The 16,442-nt window shown below is 41.5% G+C and overlaps 1 protein-coding gene across 3 annotated transcripts in view; it reads right to left on the bottom strand.

Moving 5' to 3' along the window:
• Nucleotides 1-16,442, bottom strand: part of dock8 (dedicator of cytokinesis 8) — a 205,741-nt gene that overhangs the window by 114,187 nt on the left and 75,112 nt on the right. For all 3 annotated transcript variants that reach the window (XM_033017783.1, XM_033017785.1, XM_033017784.1), the window contains 9 exons: nucleotides 15,394-15,520; nucleotides 12,565-12,777; nucleotides 11,948-12,033; nucleotides 11,308-11,374; nucleotides 9,412-9,558; nucleotides 4,681-4,761; nucleotides 3,797-3,953; nucleotides 3,550-3,686; nucleotides 1,506-1,599 (listed from right to left, as the gene is read on the bottom strand). In XM_033017783.1, the coding sequence (XP_032873674.1) occupies nucleotides 1,506-1,599; nucleotides 3,550-3,686; nucleotides 3,797-3,953; nucleotides 4,681-4,761; nucleotides 9,412-9,558; nucleotides 11,308-11,374; nucleotides 11,948-12,033; nucleotides 12,565-12,777; nucleotides 15,394-15,520 (1,109 nt within the window). The remainder of the gene's footprint in view (nucleotides 1-1,505; nucleotides 1,600-3,549; nucleotides 3,687-3,796; nucleotides 3,954-4,680; nucleotides 4,762-9,411; nucleotides 9,559-11,307; nucleotides 11,375-11,947; nucleotides 12,034-12,564; nucleotides 12,778-15,393; nucleotides 15,521-16,442) is intronic.

Genomic DNA, 16,442 nt, shown 5'->3' with positions numbered 1-16,442 from the left:
TTCCATATATATGTTTTACATATATATTTTTATTTAATTGAACCATATACGATTGAATATGTGGCATTATTTTGGTCTCGTTTCTATAGTCAAAGGGTAAGGTTGATTGATTTATTTGTGCAGAACAGAGATGGAAGTTCCTCTGTTTTTTTCTATATATATATGCATAACAGCATGAATTATAATCTGATTTCCATACATGAATATAGTCATTCATGTGCTGCACCTGTTGATCAGAGCCTGGCTCTACTGTGGAATGTAATTAGGGATGTAATTTAGCCTAACCTTAATCATGCCTAATCCAATTTAAAGCATAAATGTTGCATTCAAGTGTAAGTTAAAAGACTCGCTACAGTAAGTACCAGAATGCACAATTTCAAGCTGAAAAATGTGAAAGCTCCCTACCATGGGAAGGGGGACACCCCCCTCCCACACCCTCCCCCCCTTGGTTGCTACTCTCCCTCGCAATTTCTCACTCTCAACTCTCACCCAGTGTTGGCAGTCCTAGAAAGTGGTGCATAGATGGAATGAGCTACCAGAAGAAGTGGTTGGGGCAGGCACAATAACATCATATTAAAGATATTTAGACAGTTATATGGATAGGAAAAGTTTACAAGGATGTCAAGTTGCCAGCAGTCGCCTGAAAAACCGGCAACTGGAACGACGACTGTCAGAGTGGAACACACGCACACACATCGCTTCCTTCACCAGCCCGTTATGCAGGCGGGGAACAGGGCAAGCTGAGGGTGCGCTGTCTGAGTGAAATTCACACAGTGCAAAGCCAATGTGATACAGACACACACCGCGATGAACAGGAAGGTTGGCGCTGTAATTAAGACGGCTAAAGCACAGTGTACAGTAAGTCCTTTAAAAGTGGGGGGGAGATGGGGGAGAAGGAGTGGAGATAACTTTTAAGAAGCCAGGGATACACGGCTGTGAAACTCTGCAGACATTTTAAAATGGATGCTTACGGTTTTTTTTGCCAATGAGACAATGAAATTCACTGGTCAGCACTGGCTACAACCTATGAGAACCTTCGACCTCCTGGCAACCCACTAGGACCTCCTGGTGACCCACCTACGGCACGAGAATTCTCGCTACTCTCCAATGCGGCTTCATTTTGTTCGCCGCTAATTTTTCAACATGTCGAATAATTCGTGGCGACCATAATAAGGCCGCGACTAGTTCCCAGAATGTGGGAACTCCTCACAACCATGAAGGCAACCACCCGCGAACATGTGGCGACCATGTGACAACTGCATAGTCTCCTGCAGTGGCCTAAAAAGTGGCCTAAGTGGCCCATAACTCTCTCTTGAATTGGCCTCCACTGTCTTCTGTGGCAGAGAATTCCACAGATTCACAACTCTCTGGGTGGAAAAGTTTTTCCTCATCTCAATCCTGGTTATAACATGGGCAAATAAGACCAGTTTAGATGGATATCTTGATTGCGATGGACGTGGGTCTATTTCCGTAGTGTAAGATTCTATATAACATTGAATCACTACCTGTTATGGACCGCAATCTTCTCAGGGGTGCCGATGACCTTTTTATCTCAGCCAAAAACTTCAGCAAATCTTCATCACTTAGCTTGTCACCTTCCTATGAATAACACAACACAAAAAAAAATCAGCATTTAAAGATTTTCATATGATGGAGCAAAAGGTGGTAGTAATCCCCTGATTTCAAAATCAAAATGAATAATATTGACTTTGTTCTATCTGCAGGTTGGCCCCCAATGCTTCTTGTGTTTATTTCATATGAAAAATGAACAAAGAAGAAGATTTAAAGGTCTGACTGAGGACATTTAAAATAATGTGAAGAGATTTGTTTCGTAATTTGGAGAAAGGTTTCATCTTTCAGAGGCATGCTGGTACTGGTTCAGTTTTTAAGATTTAGATTTTACTTCAAAATGCCTTGTTTTGAAAGCCACATTACAAGAAAATGTGAAAATAGATATATCCAAGAAACTCTCACAACAAACTAGTCAGAGGTAATATTATGAATGACCAACTGGATGATTTCAGGTAGTTTACTGATGAATCTGAAACTGAATCCTTGCACATGTCAGTGGATTCAAAATGGAACAGCAAAAGAAATAAATACATGTCTGTTCAGTTCTAATTTGGCCACCATCTCTTAAATTATCCTTAATCAGTCAATGTCTATCCAAGTGATGTATCTGTCCCTAAGAATCCTCTCCAACAACTTTCTCACCACTGGTGTCAGACTCATCAGTCTGTAGTTCCCCGACTTGTCCTTGTTCCCCTTCTAACATAACGGTACATTAGCCACCCTCCAGTCTTCCAGAGATGTAAACATCTCTGTGAGCACCTCTGCTATTTCCCCCCTAGCTTTTTCCAAGGTTCCTTTAAACTTCCACCCTATCACCTTAAACCTACTATTTGACATTTCCACCCTGTGAAAAAGACTCCAACTATTTCTCTACATCTTTCATAATTTTATACACTTCTATCAGATTATTCCCTCAGCCTCCAATGCTACAGAGAAAACAACCCAAGTTTGTTCAACTTGTAGCTAATACATTCCAATCTAGGCAACACTGCTGAAATCCCCTTTTGAAGCCTCTCCGATCCCCCCACATCCTTCCTATAATGCGGTGATCAGAACTGCATTCAATACTTTAAATGTGGCCGAACTAAGGTTTCATAAGGTTGCAGCAAGATTTCCCAATTTTTATACTCAATGCCCTGACCAGTGAATGCAAGCATGCCATATACCTTCTATACCACCCTATCCACTTGTGTTGCCACTTTCAGGGAGCTATGGACTTGCACTCCAAGATCCCTCTGTACATCAATGTTCCTTTAGGTTCTGTCATTTACTATATACTTCCTTCTGGCACTTGACCTGCCAAAATTCATCACTTTATACTTGTCTGGATTAAACTCACTCTGCCATTTCTCTGCTCAAATCTCCAACTGACCTATTCCTGTTGCATCCTTTGGCAACCATCCTCACCATCCACAACTCTACCAATGGTGCATCTGATGAGTTGGACATACTTGTATTGTTTCCATTCCTGCATCAGAGGTTGAGGCACAACCAGATAGTAGATAATAAAATTACAAGCAGCATAAATAGTGTTTTTCCTTGGGTGGAAATGTCAAATATTAGAGGGCCTGAGTTTAAAATTAATCAGATAATTATTTCAACGACTGCACTGAAATCTTTAGGTCCCATAGAACATAACCAACAAGTAAAAATAACCACTTGACAAGGTTTATTATTCAATTTGCAGGTGTGTTAACAAAGGATTGGCAAGCTGCTATGCAAAGCTAGACAAGGCTGGAAATCCAAGAACACCAACATGTCCTCCCTTTGATCTGTGCTTTTATTTTGCTTGTTTGTCGGCTTAAAAATATTCGAGTTCTATTGTCATGAAAGCTGCTTTAAAGCACTGTAGTCTCTTTGGTCTATACATTCATGGCGAGTACCCCACAAAGAAAACTATTTTCAACAACACTGCTCCCAATGTAACAAGGATCTCAACTACTGAAAGACCACAAAATAAGAATGACAATAAAGTACCTGTTTAAAGAAGCTGCTGACTGTAACTGTGGCAGTTTTGAAATTGGACAAATTGCACTGTTCCTCCAAAAGAGCTGACTTTTCAGAAAGCCGTCTTTGATGCGAGTAAACCTTTTTGTCTCCACTGTTGACCTTAGCTTTATTAGAGCACATCGGAAAAATAAAGTTAATTTATTGTATTTTGAAGTACATCTAGAAAAGATTATAATAATGATCGATCAGTGAGCATTTATCTTTGCTATATTACCACTGGTGTTTTCAACCTCCATTGGATCTTTGTCAGTGAGAGTGGAGACTATACTCATGATATTCACATAAGCCCAGGCAAAAGGCATTCGGTATTTTCCCAGCCGCTGGCAAAAGGACTCAGCTTGAGTCTTCAACTTCTCTATTTTATCTTTATTCTGGAGAAAAGAAAACGTAGTTCAATGTCTGAAAGATGTACAGGTTATATTCATGATTATATTCATGATGAGTGGGGAACACAGGAGAACACGAGGGATATGGGCCATTAAGGCTGGCGTCAATAGGCATTGTGGTCCACGTGGATCAGGTGGGCTGAAATTACCCATTTCTGTGCTTTATGACTTTTCCCCCTTAAAATAGGCCACTCATCTCCTGAAGTGGTACACCCCTTAGTTTTCTACAATAGAACAATAATAATCCGTTGGCTGTAAAGCACTCTGAGATCCCAGAGTTCCTGCAAAATAGTTTTTGTTACATTTTGACTGATTTGCATTACGTAACTTATCCATCCTTTTTCTCTTTGAACATGTTCTGGGCATGAAAGTGACATAACACACCCAGAAGTATGTCGGTCCAGGAAATGGGTGTTGTGGTGAGGAGGGGCAGCAAAGATGGTCCGTATAGCCTTACAGAAAGATCAAAGGACAGCACATGTTCTTGGTTGCCAGCATCATGTGGCACTGGCATCTTGCTGAGAGGAGTGAGGTGAGCTATTTTTCCACTTCCTCCTGAGCAGAAGGTAACATTGAGATCTTTTACAGCTCCTCTGCCTTGTAACATGCACAACTACAAGGAGAGCTGCCACAAGACACCTGAAGTAGGATCAGAACTTAAAGTTTGGAGATGAATAAAATATTTGCAAATATTTGAAAAAACATCAAGTACCTTTGCTGAGTCAATCTCTTTCATGACAAGGTATGGTTCAGCACATTCGGCAATATCTCCTTGCTGAAGAACTTTTTCAATCTAAAAACGGCAAAATAATTTTGATCAGTGATCTCTGAATGGACATTAATTTGTATTGATACAAATGCAAGCTTTTAGGCAACGAACACCAGGGTCCTTCTTGAGACCATATCTTTGTCCTATTTAATTAATGTGATGGGTTTCTCCAAGTATTATTCAAAAGAACAAAATCAAGGTACTGGGTTTTGATGAAGTGCAACAATGAAGCTGCATCCATTACCCCGTAATTTCTTTCACATTTACTACACCATCTAATGCACTTGAGTCGGGTAGTGAGATCTGAGCATTCCAGAGTTATAGGAGTTATAGCAGATGCCCCTGTTTCAATACGCCCGCGACTGCTTTGACAGAATGCAAAGCTGCCTTGGAATTGCATATTATTTGGCAACAAAGGGTAATAAAAGACACATAAATGTAAATAAAAATCACTAAGGACATTAAATGAAAGAAAAACAATTAAAAAGACTCTTCATTTTCTCATTTGCAAGCTAATAATCCCCATTAAAATGGATGACAACTTAGATTCTGTGCCACATTTCATCTGTCGTGGTATTCTCGTTGCTGAGGAAACCCAGAAGAGCAGAGTCTAATGAAAGGGACGATGTGATCCAGAACATTGGAGTGAGACAAGTGGCAGAAGTGTTCCCCTACTAAGTTGCAGACTGTCAGCACATGCACTCACTTCCCACTGGACAAATGGCCTAATACTCGTGGTTACATTTAAAGTGGATCACCATAACCAGAAATAATTAGCTCAATCCTCAGATACTTCTGTTCCAATATATTTTGGTTCATTTGTTAACCAATTGCTTTGATTTTAAACTTGAACTTAACATTGATACATTGAAATGAATTTGATCGTGTTTGACCTGCACCTCTCACCCCCTACTTGCCCATCAATTCTTTAACTATTTTATTACTTTTTAAACTCTTATTCTGAGTAAGACCAAGCTTAGTATCTGTAATGAGCTGAGTCGAACACATATCAAGACACAACACATTTATTAAATCTACTTACAGCATAGATCTGCAGGACATTACATTTCCCAGCAGCTACTCGTACTAACTAGCGTAGGCAAGCTCTTGATAATATAAAGCGCATACTAGGCGAAGTCACTATTAACAAGCACTATAATTGGCTAGTATGAAATAGCCAATCTACATCTTTCCTTGTAGAAACAAAAGAAGCATCAGTGGCTAAGCAATATAGGTGGAATTATTTGGGGAAGTTTGTAAAATTACACAAAATCACCGTATATAATGGGTGGCCTGCAAACCCGTCCAGCCCATGTGTGGTACGAATCCGCCTCGCCCCCTTTCACCGGAGAAAATACCGGGGAGGGAATTGGTGAAACGACCAGGGACCTGACAGGCCGGGAAGGTGATGAGATAGGCGAGCTAGTCGCCAAATGTCGCGGGGAGGCCACGGTGGAAACGTTCGCTGATAGTGGGGCTGTGGGACCTACCGTGGGATGGTATATGAAATGCGAGGCATTTGGATACGGAGTAGCAGGACGCAGTTCCTTCACTAGTAGGATATGTTGCCGGTTGCGTCTGTAGATGGCTCCATCCGCTTCAACCAGATAAGAGCACGGTTCTTTAGCAGGGCCGTAGATGTGAACCAGACGTGCATGGCCCTTGTTGGTCTGGAGACGAACCACTTGTCCACGTGCGAGAGGTTTAAGTGGTTTGCTGGATTTGTCAAAGAAGCGTTTCTGTGTATCGCGTTTGAACTGTAGTTGTTTCTGGACTGCAGGTGGAGAACGAACTTGTGGCTGCAAAAGCTGCTGGGACACAGGCAGGGCAGCACGGGATTGGCGAGACATCAGTCGTTGGGCTGGGGAACCCAGTATGGGATCCCGTGCAATGTTCCTTTGGTTGATCGGGTCTAGGTATACGTCCGATTTTGCAACGTTGGACTGCTCCATTAGTTGTTATGCGCTTCGGACAGCACGTTCGGCGAGTCCGTTGGACTGCGGGAACTCAGGGCTGCTGGTAATATGCCGAAAGTCCCATTGTTTTACAAAGTTTTTGAAAGCTTGGCTGGTGAACTGTCTGCCATTGTCGGACAGAATACGTGCAGGGGAGCCGTGCATGGAGAGGTAACGCTGTAACTTCACGATAACTGCTTCAGAAGCAGTGGTTTGAAGTAAATCATTTTCGAACCAGCGTCAACCAGAACCAGATAGTGTTTCCCATGCTATTCGAATATGTCGGTGGCTAACGTGGACCACGGGACAGGAGGGACCGGGTGCGGCAGTAAAGGCTGCTTATGCTGATGTGGTGTCAGGCTTTTGCAGACGGCGCAAACTTCATTTTTTTTGGTATGTATTTGGTCATACCGGGCCAGTAAAACATGCTTCGTGCCCTTTGTAGGGTTGTCTCCACGCCGGAATGGCCCTTGTGGACGCCGTCGAAGTATTTGTCCTGGAGGACAGCTGGGACCACTGCCTTGTGGCCCTTAACTATAATCCCGTCCTGTAATACCAATTCGCCGTGAACCAGGAAGTATGGGCGGATTGTGAGCAGGGTGTTGTGTTGTTTATCTGGCCAGCCACGCCGGATGACTGCAGACAGCAATTGTAAAGTCTCATTAGCAGCCGTGTGTACTGCTAGGCTGCTCAGGCAATCAGTCGGAACAGACGATACCTTCATTACTGAGAATTGGTCCTGTTCAGAGAGTTGTTGCTAGTTGGTTTTGCGTGGGGCTCTTGATAGCGTATCTGCTATGTGCATGTCCTTGCCTTTCTTATAGACCATGTTGAAGTCAAATCGCTGCAGTTGCATCATCATTCGTTGTAGTCGTGCTGGGGCAGCGTGGATGGGTTTGATCAAAATAGTGACCAGTGGCTGGTGGTCAGTTTCTATAGTCACAGACTTCCCAAAGATAAAGTCCTTGATTTTGTGCAGGCGAAAACCACTGCGAGCAGTTCTTTATCGATCTGGGCGTAACGTTGTTCAGTATCAGTTAGTGTACGAGAGGCGTATGAAATGGGCTTGCAGTCACCATCGGTAGTGGTCTGCAGGCACACAGTGCCAAGTCCACACTGGGATGCATCGCAGGTGAGCGTTACTGGTAACTCCAAAGCAAAGTAGGCGAGAGTAGGTGCGCTAGCCAGCTGCAATTTGAAAGTGTCAAAAGCTTGCTGGTGCTGCGGATACCAGGACCATGCAGCGTCCTTGTATGTCAGTTCTCGCAGGGGGGCAGATATATCGCTGAGGTTGGGAATACATTTCCCCAGGTAGTTGACCATTCCACGGGAGGCTCACGACGTCATTAGGAACTGGCATTTCGTTGATAGCTGCAGTTTTTGATGGGACAGGTCTGAGACCATCACTTGTGAAGACATGTCCAACGTAAGTAACTTCTGGAACTCGAAACTTGCACTTCAGGTGATTGAGTTTGAGCTGAATGTCTTTGGCACGGTCAACTACTTTCTTCAAATTGGCGTCATGTTCAGCCATGTCACGTCCGTAGACGAGAATGCCATCAACAATGATGGCGCAAGGATACTCAGCAAACAATTGTTCCATCGTGCGCTGGAGAACTTCACTGGCGGAGTTGATGCCAAAGGGCATTCTCAGAAATTTGTATCGGCCAAAGGGGCTGCCGAGCGTAGTGAGATTGGATGAGTTTGGGTCCAGTGGAATTGCCAAAACGAGCTCTTGGCATCCAGAACGGAGAATACTGATGCGTTGCCTATCTGAGCAGCAACTTCCTCTAATGTTCGCATAGGTTGTATGGGCGTTTGAAGGCAGTGTTAAGATCTCTGGGATTTATGCAGATACGGATCTCCTCCTTGTTTTTCTTTGTCGCGACCACCATGGTGGAAACCCAGTCAGATGGGTCAGTAACTTCAGCAATAACACCCATGGAGACCATCCACTTGAGTTCATTGTGTACTCTGTCACGCATGGCATGCGGAACACGATGTGGTGTTCGGACCACTACAACACATGTTTATTAAATCTACTTACAGCATAGATCTGCAGGACATTACATTTCCTAGCAGCTACTCGTACTTCGCTAGCGTAGGCAAGCTCTTGATAATATAAAGCGCATAATAGGCGGAGTCACTACTAACAAGCACTATAATTGGCTAGTAGGAAATGGCCAATCTACAGTATCGAATGAGACACTGGGATCCTTTGTAGTGACTTTGTAGCCACAAGATATCCATTTTGTTTCCAATCACAAAATCTCATTGATTTCACATTACTGGCCAAAAAACTATTGCACAACTGTTGTTCATTGTATTTTGAAAATAAAGTTTACAGGGTTTGGAGAATTAATACATCAAAAATAATATGGTCCATAAAGATTGTGATAGGCTTTTGCTATTGATTACTTAGCAATTAATTCCTGGCCCAAAGGTTGGTCTGTGGAATTTAATTTTTAAATTTACCCCCCTAAGCCTTGAATATCAATCATGAAAGACACACCTCCTGATCAGTGCTAACAATGAAAACGTCCACACAACTTACATGACAGACAAAGCACACACATGTCTGGATAAACATATTGCATGTGCCCTTTCCCTTTTGGCGGGAAATCCAGGGAGCTGTTGGACAGAGGTCTTTGTCCCAAACATTATGGAGGGCACTGTAAATGCTTTGCACAGAATTCTCGGATCAATGGAAACACCTTACCTTGATGACCAGGTAGATGTCTGGCGATGGATACGTAATGGAGAAGATTGCTGCGCGACTCAGGCTGGAGGGAGCCATTTGATTTGGATTACGAAGAAAAGCCTTTATCTGATCGCTGTTCAGGTCACAGTAAAAGTTCTCTGAAATCTGTAAGAATAAATTATATTTTGCTATCAATGAAATACATGAAGATCACTACTCATAATTCAGAAAACATTTAAAAACAGTACAGTAAGACAAATGGGGTTAAAATACAGGGCAGCCATGACACAAGTGAATGACGGAAAAGGTGTTTTGTGGCCTTAACTCCACTAATATTTCAGTCAATCCCATTTTCTCCAACTGGATATGTTTTCTGGGATAATGTTACAGGCCTGCCCCAATTTTGTTTTGCCCTCCAAAAGGCATGCAGACTTTTTGTTCGTGGACAAAAATGCTGGAGGAACTCAGCGGGTGAAGCAGCATCTATGGAGCAAAGGAAATAGGCAACTTTTCAGGTCGAAACCTTCTTCAGACTGATGTAAGGGTGGGGTGGCGCTGGAGGAAGAAAGGAAGAGGTGGAGCCCGAGGGCTGAGGGAGGGCTGAGAAGGGGAGGAGAAGTTAGGACTACCTGAAATTTGAGAAGTCAATGTTCATACCGCTAGGGTGCAAACTGCCCAAGCGAAATATGAGGTGCTGCTCCTCCAATTTACAGTGGTCCTCACTCTGGCCATGGAGGAGGACCAGGATAAACAGACTTTTTGTTCAATGGCCATCAGAAGCCCTCTCGTATATTGTCCAAGTGCCAATCCCAAGGACAAGCCTAGACATGGCTTATTTATAAGATATTCAACTACATGAAAGCAGCATAGAGCAGCTCAATTCCTTAAACATCTGAAGACTGGCTTGGAGACACACTACTGAAGCTTTGCTCCAGGAAATATTGCTGCAAGATGTAAGAATAATTCAAAGATGGAATAGGTTATTATCTGATCAACATCCTTACTTTGTCTTGGTATTATTGATGGAGTGGCACAAAAACAGAGATGACAAGAGCAATTTGCTTTTTGCTCTTTGGAAAATTCAACCTGAAGCAGAGGCGAAGAAGTTCAATAGCATTGTTCAAAAGAGAGATGAATAAATAATGAAGGGGAAAAATTATAGGGCTTTGGGAAATAAAATACTGGGATTCATTGTTTCACAACACAATACAATGGGGTGATTGTAACCTCCTTTACTATATTGTTATATGATAATGTAACCCAGCATCACCATGAAAAATCAATCGTCTCTAGTTTGTGGGCCGTGTGACAAACAAATTAGCTTCTTAGTTTAGAATAGATTAATGACAGAAAATGGACTGCAGAATTCATAAGAATTTGAATGATTTAATGGGGATGTATGAAATTCAAGTTCTTTCATTACACAGAAACAGTTGCCATTATTTGGCAACTGGAAGATAGAACCTTGACTGATGTTTTCTCCCCCCAACCATGGTTTTTCTCCCTAACCCACCCAATTACAAAACTCCAAGTACTTCCCTGATTGAAATGTGCTCAGTATTGCTGAATCTTGGATCTTGCTGATTTTGTTCCTCAGTCATCATTTTGCATGTCATAGCCCTTTAAAATAACTGTTTGACAGCTCTGTTCTTTCGATACTACTGCTTAAGCTTCCCTCCATAGAAAGCTATTCATTTAGTTTAGGAAATCAATTCATACATTAAAAGGTTTTGTGGCAAATTACTATGCAATATACTTAATGCTAATTTTTAATCATTTTTGAAGTGGACGGAGAACTGAAGGAAATTAGATTATTTTTTATCATAATGTCAATTTATGTAATAGACTACAGCTGTATAGTAATCTGTTCAGATTACATAGCTATTTGGAGAAATAGATATATAACATATTTACCTTTTTCTTCTCTTTTAAGTCGTACAAGGCTAAACTGGCAAACATTGGCTCTACTTCAATTTCAAACCTGTCAAGGAATGAATAAGAACATGCATAAAGAACTTGGACTCAATGTACAACCACATCAAGAGTTTCAAAGCTGCTTCCTTCAAAAATCATTTATTTGACCTGTTAAGACAAAATCTAACTATAACAACTTACAGTATATTAAAACAATAACACACCACCATGGGTTTTAAGATAAACGAATCTATCGACATCCAGCAATTTTGCTGGAACCACAAGACAAAGTCATTATTTATCAAAAATGAAAATGACAAATACATAATAGTGAACATCACAAAAAACTGAAAGGGAAAGTATTTTGATGGAAAAGATTAAATCTGAATAATGAACATAATAACATCAGAAATGAAATAGTTTTGTGACAATTGAGATTTTACTCAAGCACCCTAAAATACCGAGTAATTCACTGGGTATGTACTCTTTGTAAAATAACGAATGATCCTTCTGAACAATGTTAGTGATTTCTGGAATTAGAATGCTATTATCTGAAGCATGTTGCAACATGATATTTATACTTCACATCAATACATCAGATAAGTTAAGGTGTAAAATGTGAATATAATATAAAAATTACTTTAAGATTTGGCACTTTATAAGGATTCTGTGGCCTGTATGTTCTTTTGGACAATCAGGAGCTGGACGATTTTCGATGGCATCTTCCTGTCAACAGAGGGAAAATGTTAATCAAATGTTTTGTAATGATTTGCCATTCATTTCAGAGAAACATGGAAACATAAAAAATAGGTGCAGGAGGATGCCATTCGGCCCTTCGAGCCAGCACCGCCATTCATTGTGATCATGGCTGATCATCCACAATCAGTAACCCGTGCCTGCCATCACCCCATACCCCTTGATTCCGCTAGCCCCAAGAGCTCTATCTAACTCTCTTTTAAATTCATCCAGTGAATTGGCGTCCACTGCCTTCCCTCCACATATTCACAACTCTCTGGGTGAAAATGTTTTTTCTCATCTCAGTTTTAAATGGCCTCCCCTTTATTCTTAGACTGTGGCCCCTGGTTTTAAAAGAATAACATCTATTAGTGATAAATTCAAATGTATCCATTTATGCATTTTGATTATTTTTTTGAAAGATAATTGTATATTTTAAATAATATCATCTTCTTTGTGCAATGTATTCAGATAAAGAAAATCCATTATTTTCTATTTCATTTAAAACAAAAGAATTGCCACCTCGTCTGCTGGTGGACAGAGAGCAAAGAGATCTGCTGGTCTGTTGGCTCTTCTCGTTTCTTCATTATGTCTATCAAGCTCCTCTGGTGTGATGGGCTGAAGTATACTTTCTAAACGGGTGTCTGGCTGCAGGCTTCGAAGGTCAAAGTCACATGATGTCAAAGTTGCCGTCTCGGGTACTGTACACAGAATTGGTTGAGGCCTTGATTCATCCTGTAGAAAAAGGCATTGCTGATTTATATGACTGGACAAAGACAAGCTGCATGCAACCATAATATTGGCCAGATCAGCTTAGATCTATTCTACTTCAAAACCATAAACCATTAACTTTGTTATCAATTAGATAAACTAACATCAGTTTGCAAGCTTAGCAGGGCTTGAGGAGCGATTACTAATCCCACTCCAAAAAGAGAAGTTCTGAAAATTCATGTACTGAAAAAGGACAAACAGATTCACACAAAATGATGGTCCTTCATGCATTCAGAAATAACTATTAGATAAACATTTTGTCTGAAGAGACATCAGCAATATAAATCTAGCTTGAGTTTATAACAGGTGCTCACTGCTCATCATTTTGAGGGATTTACAAATAACGCATTTCGGACAACATGCAAAAAAGTTCCTCAATTAAAACAGGATGATACATTAGAGAGAAAGACATTACAGATTCAGAGGATAATGTGCAAAATGGTTCTAATTAACACATTATTCCTTCACACATTATTTCCTCCCATTTTGCATGATACAGTTTTCAGAAGTAGCTTTATTGGTTAAATTAACATTAGGCATCTGCCCTGATATATAGTATGAAGTAATAAAAACATAGTGTGCAAATTGTTATTTGCCACATAACTATGAAAATGGCTGGTCCATTTTAAAACGAAGAAAAATACACAAGGCTGCATCGAAAGTCAGTGATCTCTTTAGATGGTGAACTTCAACATTACCACTAGTACCAGACCCACTACCTATATTTATTTAGCATAGTTCAAACGTACTTCTATGGCAATATCAAACAAAATTTGATAACAAGCCATACAAGGTTTAGGTTTAATTTATTATAGTCACGTGTACCAAGGAAAAGGTGAAATGCTTTTGTTTACTTGCTATCCAATCAAATCCGATAATACTATACATGAATACAATCAACCCAAACACAAGCACAAAAGGTTGAGTGATTAAAAAAAGATACAAGAGTGCAGAAAACAGCTGGAAATAGTAATATATGTACAAGATGAAAAGAGTGGGGCAATTGTTTCAGATGATAGTAGATCTTCCTTTTGAACCAGCAAGTGAAGAGCTGCCACACTCAGTACCATCTTGCCTGAGTAAGGGATATTAGTGCAGAATACCAAAAAACACAGTCAAAGAGGTGTGTCTTATCAATAATTTTTAAAGAGTAATGGGAAATAGACAACTGGAGAGGTTTACGGAGGAGAAAGATATAAAAAGCTGGAGTAATTCAGCGGGACAGAGGAGATCCAGTGTTATGGGGCTTGACAGGTGATAGCATAGTCGCAAACACGGTTTTCATTGAGGATCACTGGTCCCTTTTCAGGCCATTTCTTTTCATCTCAAAATCTATAACGGCACGAGAACAAGCAACATATATTAAATATCTAGACAATTGGAACTTCTGAATTATCTGGGGTGGATCCCTCTCCAAGACAGACGTGAAGCTCACCGTTTGACCTGTTTTTACAAAATGTTAAATGGTCAGCTCGACATAGATTACAAGACCTACACCAAACCCAAACCAATTAGGAGCAGACGAGGGCATTCGATCCAATTTGTGATCCCAGCTACAAAGACAGATGTGTACAGCAATTCGTTCTTCCCCCGCACAATTAAAGCATGGAATAATCTCCACCCAACTATAGTTACCCAACCAGATGCAACTAAATTTAAAGTAGCTCTTTCTTCCCAATAACCCTTTATGGCTTAAGCCCTCCCTTCACCACCTCCAGTTTAAATTCCATTTGGAATATTTTGGAGGACCAAGAAACCAAGAACAGTTTCTTGTTTTCAGTGGCAACTTTCTAATGAATGAAGAACAGATAACTAAGGAAAGAAAAATTAATTAAAAAAGAAAATGTTGAAAACACTCAAAAGGTCAGGCAGCATCTGTGAAGAAGAAACAGCAGGAATGCTTTAGTCTCTGTTGGAATTGGGAATGAGATAAATCAATTTAGTTTTAGTTACAGAGGGAGCAGGTGTGGAATGGTCTGGCAAAGCAAATACTTCTGATATGGTGAGAGTTGGTTAACATGGAAATAAGTCTTTGCTGAAGTAAGTTACTTGCTTAATTAATGAGGAACAGGATCTCATCTTCAGTTTGAAAATATTTCATCTTTTCAGATTCGATAGCTTCAGGTAATTTGCATTTCTTATTATAGTCCATCGTTTCTGCTGTAAGTCACTTTTCTGTAACATTACTCAGTTTTTCTCTCTCTGCTCACATGGCCTGACCTGACCTGCTGGACATTGTATTTAATTCTACATTGTACGTTTTTTTCATTCCTTGGTCTGTGTCCGTGTCTTCCAACAACCTATATTTCTTAGCTTTTAAGTTTCTTTGTGCATATTATCACTGTGCATCAGCCCACATTAATCCAGCAACCAGGTTCTTTAATCAACAGTTAATTCCTATGCCAACACTTTCCTTCCCCTGTCCAACATATTCCCCTTTCCTCGGCAATACCTCTCTCATCCTTGCTGACAAAAGGTCTTTAATCTGAAACATTAATTCTGCTTCCTTTTCCATAGATGGTGGTAGATCTTCTGGGTGCCATAGAGGAGATAGTTGCAATGAAACAGGTGAAGAGATACCTGAAATTCTTGGCTGGACGAGTCACCATTTTCTTCCGATTCAAATGTCTGCTTTGAAAGAGTCTTGCACAGATCACGCTTTGATCCAAGTGCACTTGATCCAAAGGCTCCAGAGTCTCCTTGGCTCCTAAAAGCAGATATTAAAATGAACACGTTATTACAGGATTTATGGGACTAAGCCAGACTGGCACCTTGGTTGGCATGGATAAGTGGGGCCGAAGAGCCTGTTTCCATGCTGAATAACTTTAATACTACATAAAAATAATTCCATTAAATTATAATACAGGTGCACAACCTTTTATCCGAAAGCCTTGGGACCAGACACTTTTCGTAATTCAGAATTTGTCGGTCTTCGGAATGGAATTTTTTTAGCGTATATTTTAATGGCTGGCTCAGTGGTAGAGTGCTCGGCTCATATCCGCAAGGTCGCGAGTTTGCGCCTTGATCCCGGCAGTAAACTCGGTCGCGAGTTTGAGTCTTCAATGTAGTTTTTTCTTGCAGAATAAATGTTTGTATGAAATGCAGTGTAGGAGAGGTGTACTGACTGTGTGGGCAGAACTTTGGAAGTGATTGCCCACCAGTCTAAAAAGCCGCTGTGTCTCCCTGTCCCTGGGATAGCAGGGGGCGATCAAACAGCACAATACCCCCCTCCCCCTCCAACTCCAGAGGAATCCGCTCCCCGATGGGCCGCTACGGCGACAAGTGGCAGTTCGCCCACAGCCCGAGCTGCGCCCCCTCATCCGCCACCCCAAGAACAAGACGTACCTTGCACACCATCAGCTTCTGCCCCTACGTGTTCCTCTGGAGTTGGAGCGGGGCTGGGCTGGAGTTGCTGCTGGCTGTGGGTCTCTGGGATCTCCGTGCTTGCAGTGGGCCTGGGGGTCCGTGTCCCGTTGGTCCTGACGTCTCCGGCCACCCCCCTGGACTGGAGCTGAGACTGGAAACTGTACCGCCCTTGCCCCCTCCCTCTGCAACTGCAAACAACCCCACTCTCCTGCAAGGGCGGTACGGTTCCCGGAGGATGGCAGGTGGCCGGAGACGTCAGGACC

Source organism: Amblyraja radiata, chromosome 3, assembly GCF_010909765.2.
Source record: "Amblyraja radiata isolate CabotCenter1 chromosome 3, sAmbRad1.1.pri, whole genome shotgun sequence".
In the NCBI taxonomy this organism is placed as follows: Eukaryota; Metazoa; Chordata; class Chondrichthyes; order Rajiformes; family Rajidae; genus Amblyraja; species Amblyraja radiata.
The sequence above is the reverse complement of the archived record's forward strand: the minus strand, read 5'-3'. Positions and strand labels throughout refer to the sequence as shown.